The following is a 4,329-nucleotide window of genomic DNA, read 5'->3' as shown; positions in this document are numbered from 1 at the left end:
AATCAAACCACTCAATATGAAGTAAAACACAAGTGTGGGCCTGGATGTCAGGAAGGCCTGACCTTTCTGGATTCCTATCTTTGGTCATCTTACGATAAGGCACTGAGCAAAAAGATCTTGATATAAATTCCCTTCTGGACAGCTGTGGTCCTCCTGGGGCTTGCTCGCCTTCCCCAAGGGAGCTGAGATGAGTAAGGGAAGCCCTGGGTTTTACTGGAACTCCTGTCGTTTAGCAAACTATACTTTTTCTAGCCTTGTTAATTTATTAACAAGTATTTAGCAAAGACGTCCTGTCCTAGGTTCCGAGGACAGAGCAGTGAAGGAAATTTAAAAATGTAGCTTCTGCCAGGTGCTAGGCGTTTACGCCTGCGATCCTAGCTACTTGGGTAGCTAAGGTCTGAGGATTTTGGTTCGAAACCAGCCCAGGAAGGAAAGTCTGACACTTACCTTCAGTTGACCAGCAAAATGCAGAAGTAGAACTTTGGCTTCAATGGTAAGAGTGTTAGCCTTGAGTAAAAAAGCACAGGCCCTGAGTTCAAGCCCCAGTCTTGGGGTCTATGTGCATGGTCTCTCTCTCTCTCTCTCTCTCTCTCTCTCTCTCTCTCTCTCTCTCACACACACACACACACACACACACAAATGTAACCTGTAAAGAGGGAGGCCAGCAAAATGAGTAGGAAGCTGAAGTAGCATATGTGGGACAAGAGATGAGAGTGGGTGGTAAGGAGAGAATGGAGCAGGTTGAGGAGTGGACCTGGGGCTGAGGCCGTGGTCCCTGAGAACCGCACTGAAGTAGAGAAGAGGAAGGAGGAGAGGGCGGGAGAGCAGGTGGAACAGGAGAGGCAGACCAACCCAGGCAGGTCGAATAAGCCCTAAGGGAGGAAGTGGCAAGCACGGCCAGTGGAAGGAGCCCCAGGGTCAGTGACGGTTGTGAAGGTCATCATAAAGACTTGGGGTTTTTCTCTGACTGCAGGGGCTGGAACTAAGGGACAGTGGTTTTGACCTTAGTCTTTAGGTGTGAATTGCAGTACTTCTGAAGGTGAAGGAGATTAACTACATAAGATACTGACTGGGTACTTGTTAAAGAATCAAGAGGAATTGTTGAGGAATTGCTTGTCCTGGCATTGAATCAAACAAATTTGGGAGTGAGGTGACAGGGAGGCATTGTCCAGGATATTATGGGCTTGTCTTCAACATGGAAGGTGAAGTGCTGGCAGACAGCATCTTGTAGGGAAAAGCATTGAGCCTGGAACCACTTTGTCTTTGTGGGCCTGGCCTGGGCATTGTTTAGCACTGCGACTCTGGGAAAGGAATGATCTCTCTGGCCTAGTCTCTCTTGCTGTTTGTTTTTGTCAGTCATGAGACTTGAACTCTGGATTCTTCAGCTAAAGGCTAGACTCTACCACTTGTGCCACAGTACCACTTCCAGTTTTCTGGTGGTTAGTTAAAGAGTCTCATGGACTTTACTGCCAGGACTGGCTTTGAATTGTGATCCTCAGATCTCAGCCTCCAGAGTAGCTAGGATGACAGGCGTGAGCCACTGGTGCCTGGCTTCTCAACAATTGTGAGCATCTCTCGGGTGGTTGGGAGGAGGATGTGGGGGAATTTTGAGGATCTCTGAGGTGGTTGGGATGGGGTTCTGGAGGAAGACCTGGCCATTAGGATGCTCTGCTCAGAGTTCAGTGCTGCTGTCACATGATTGTTTCTAGCAGACCAGGACTTGATGATGCGGCCTGTTGCATGCTTTCCCTTTGCTGTGCCCATGAACCTGGATGAATGCTGCGGGCCCCCCATCCCCAATATCCCCACTTAGATAATGGGACCGAGAATGGCCTGGGAATGCTGTGAGACCCAGGTGAGAGAGCCTCTCAACGCAGCCTGAGATCAGCTGAGTTACTGGAACTCTGCAGAAAGCCCTCCAGGCCACGTCTTCCTGCAGAAGGCATGAGTTTTAGCCTTAATTCCAGTGAACTTTGCCATAAGCCTAATTAATTCTGTTGCCTTCAGCATCTTCCCACTGTGTCATCCTCCTAACGCCACTGTCCCAGAATTACTTCTGTGGGAGACACCCTCTATCAGCTCTGGAGAATTTTCCCCAGGGAATTTTCATCAGCTTCATCTCATCCATTTATTCGTCATCACAATAGTTTACCAGTATGAATTTCCCTCTGAGTACAGCTTTAGCTACACTTATTTTTTTCTTCAGGGCTGAGGACTGAACTGAATCTTATACTTGCCTAGCAAGTGCTATTCTACTAATCTAAGTTTCAAAAAACACAAAGCTGGAGCTGGGAAGGTGGCTCAGTGGTAGAGCGCTAGCCTTGAGCTGAAGAGCTGAGGGACAGCGCCCAGGCCCAGAGTTCAGGCCCTACAACCGGACCCCAAAACAAACAAACAAACCCCACCAAGCTGTATGTAGTGTAGGTATGTTGTTTTTATTTTCACTTAAAAAAATGTTGTAATTTCTTCATGGACTCATTGGGTGTTTAAGATTTAATTTCACATTTCAGCAGGCTTCTGAAGTCTGCAGAGACCAATTCTATTCAAGGACACTTCCTCTATTCCCCATTATACCAGGTCTCTCTGCAACCAGAGACCCCCAAATAGGTTCTACCTTAGTGGAACCTTGGTTTCATAGCAGACCCATCTTTTTTTTTTTTTTTTTGTCGGTCGTGGGTCTTGTACTCTGGGCCTGGGTGCTGTCCTTCAGCACAGCGCCATTTCCATTTTCTGGTGGTTTACTGGAGACAAGAGTTTCATGGACTTAGCTGCCCAGGCTGGCTTTGAACTGCAATCCTCAGATCTCAGCCACCTGAGTAGCTAGGATTATAGGTGTGAGACACCAGTGCCTGGTCCATCATGTCTTCAGGGTACAGTCCCTGGATAAACACTCCAGTAGAGGTTAAGCATGGAGATGGTGTTGTCTCCTGATTGGTCAACGAGTGGCTGCATAACACTGTTGTCATATGACATTGAACACATCACAGCACAAGCCAGGTTCTTCATGGTACAACAGAGAGAACGATGTTCTCATTTCAGAGCTGGGGAGGTTTAAAGGGCTGGGGTGGGCTCCAAGCATGGATGTGCATCCTTGCAGTCCCATCTCTCACCCATTCTCCGGGCTTGTCCTGACTCCCTCATCCTGTCAGCAGGGACAGTAATACCTTGTGCACACTAAGTGCATACAGATGCCCAAATTAGCTGTCTGCAAAGCCTTCCAGGCAATCATGGTGGTACCTGTCTTTAATCCCACCTACTAGGCAGGTGAAAATGGAGAGAACTGAGACTCAAAGCCATGAAAAAGCGTGCTAAAGGATTGAGTCCTCGAGACACTCTGTGGTATGGGCATGCTCTGTGGCGTCTGTAGATGAGGAGGTGAGGCTTAGGCCCTGAGACGCCCGGGGTCACTGCTGGGCAGGAAAGGGGCCCGCTGATAGGCTGCTGTGCCGCTGCTGTCCTCATTTGCATGCCAAGCCTGGGGTTTGGTGGGAAGCATTGAGAGAAAGGGGCTGTGGGTGGTCGGGAGAGGGAGCCGGAGGGGGTGCTGGCCAGGGAGGAGGGGGTGCAGGCTGAGGAGGGGTCCAGGCCGGGGAGGCGGGGGGTACAGGCCAGGAGCAGCAGAGTTGGGGAGACCCTGGGCCTTGGGAGCGGAGGCGGAGTACTGGATGGGGAAGAAGCAGGGAGCAGAGGCCAGCCTGGGCCAGGAGGGCCGAGGGCGTCGCCTGTCCTTGCCCCACCCATTCTCCCACCTCCACCCCCCCCATCTCCCCTCGGCCCCGGCATCCCTGGCCCCACCATCCTCACCATGCTCTCCCCGCAGGTGAGATGGAGGCCAACCCCGCGGCGGGTGGCGGGCCCGGTGGGCTGGCGGGTGAGGACGGTGTCCACTTCCAGAGCTACCCCTTCGACTTCCTCGAGTTCCTCAACCACCAGCGCTTCGAGCCGCTGGAGCTGTACAGCGAGCACGGCAAGACGGCCGTGCTGCCCTGCGCCGGCGCCCCGGGCCCGCCGCCTGCGCCACCACCGCCTGCGCCGCCACCGCAGTACGACTACGGGGGCCCGGCCGGCTTCAAGCCCAAGGCAGAGGCCGCCTCGTCCTCCGCCTCCTCCACCTCGTCCTCCTCGTCCTCCTCGTCGTCCTCGCAGGCCAAGAAGCCGGATCCGCCACCACCGCCGCCCGCCTTCGGGGCGCCACCGCCACCACTCTTCGACGCCGCCTTCCCTGCCCCGCAGTGGGGTATTGTCGACCTCTCTGGGCACCAGCACCTGTTCGGGAGCCTGAAGCGCGGTGCGCCCGCGGCGGCAGCGGGGCCGGGCGGGGCCCCAGGG

The 4,329-nt window shown here is 53.3% G+C and overlaps 1 protein-coding gene across 1 annotated transcript in view; it reads left to right on the top strand.

Moving 5' to 3' along the window:
• Positions 1-3,821: 3,821 nt before the first annotated feature.
• The window catches only part of Znf865 (zinc finger protein 865), a 3,339-nt gene continuing 2,831 nt past the window's right edge, over positions 3,822-4,329 (top strand). The window contains exon 1 of the mRNA XM_013034522.1: positions 3,822-4,288. Within this exon, the coding sequence (XP_012889976.1) occupies positions 3,826-4,288 (463 nt within the window). The 5' untranslated portion in view covers positions 3,822-3,825. The remainder of the gene's footprint in view (positions 4,289-4,329) is intronic.

Source organism: Dipodomys ordii, unplaced genomic scaffold, assembly GCF_000151885.1.
Source record: "Dipodomys ordii isolate 6190 unplaced genomic scaffold, Dord_2.0 Scaffold191, whole genome shotgun sequence".
In the NCBI taxonomy this organism is placed as follows: Eukaryota; Metazoa; Chordata; class Mammalia; order Rodentia; family Heteromyidae; genus Dipodomys; species Dipodomys ordii.
The sequence above is the reverse complement of the archived record's forward strand: the minus strand, read 5'-3'. Positions and strand labels throughout refer to the sequence as shown.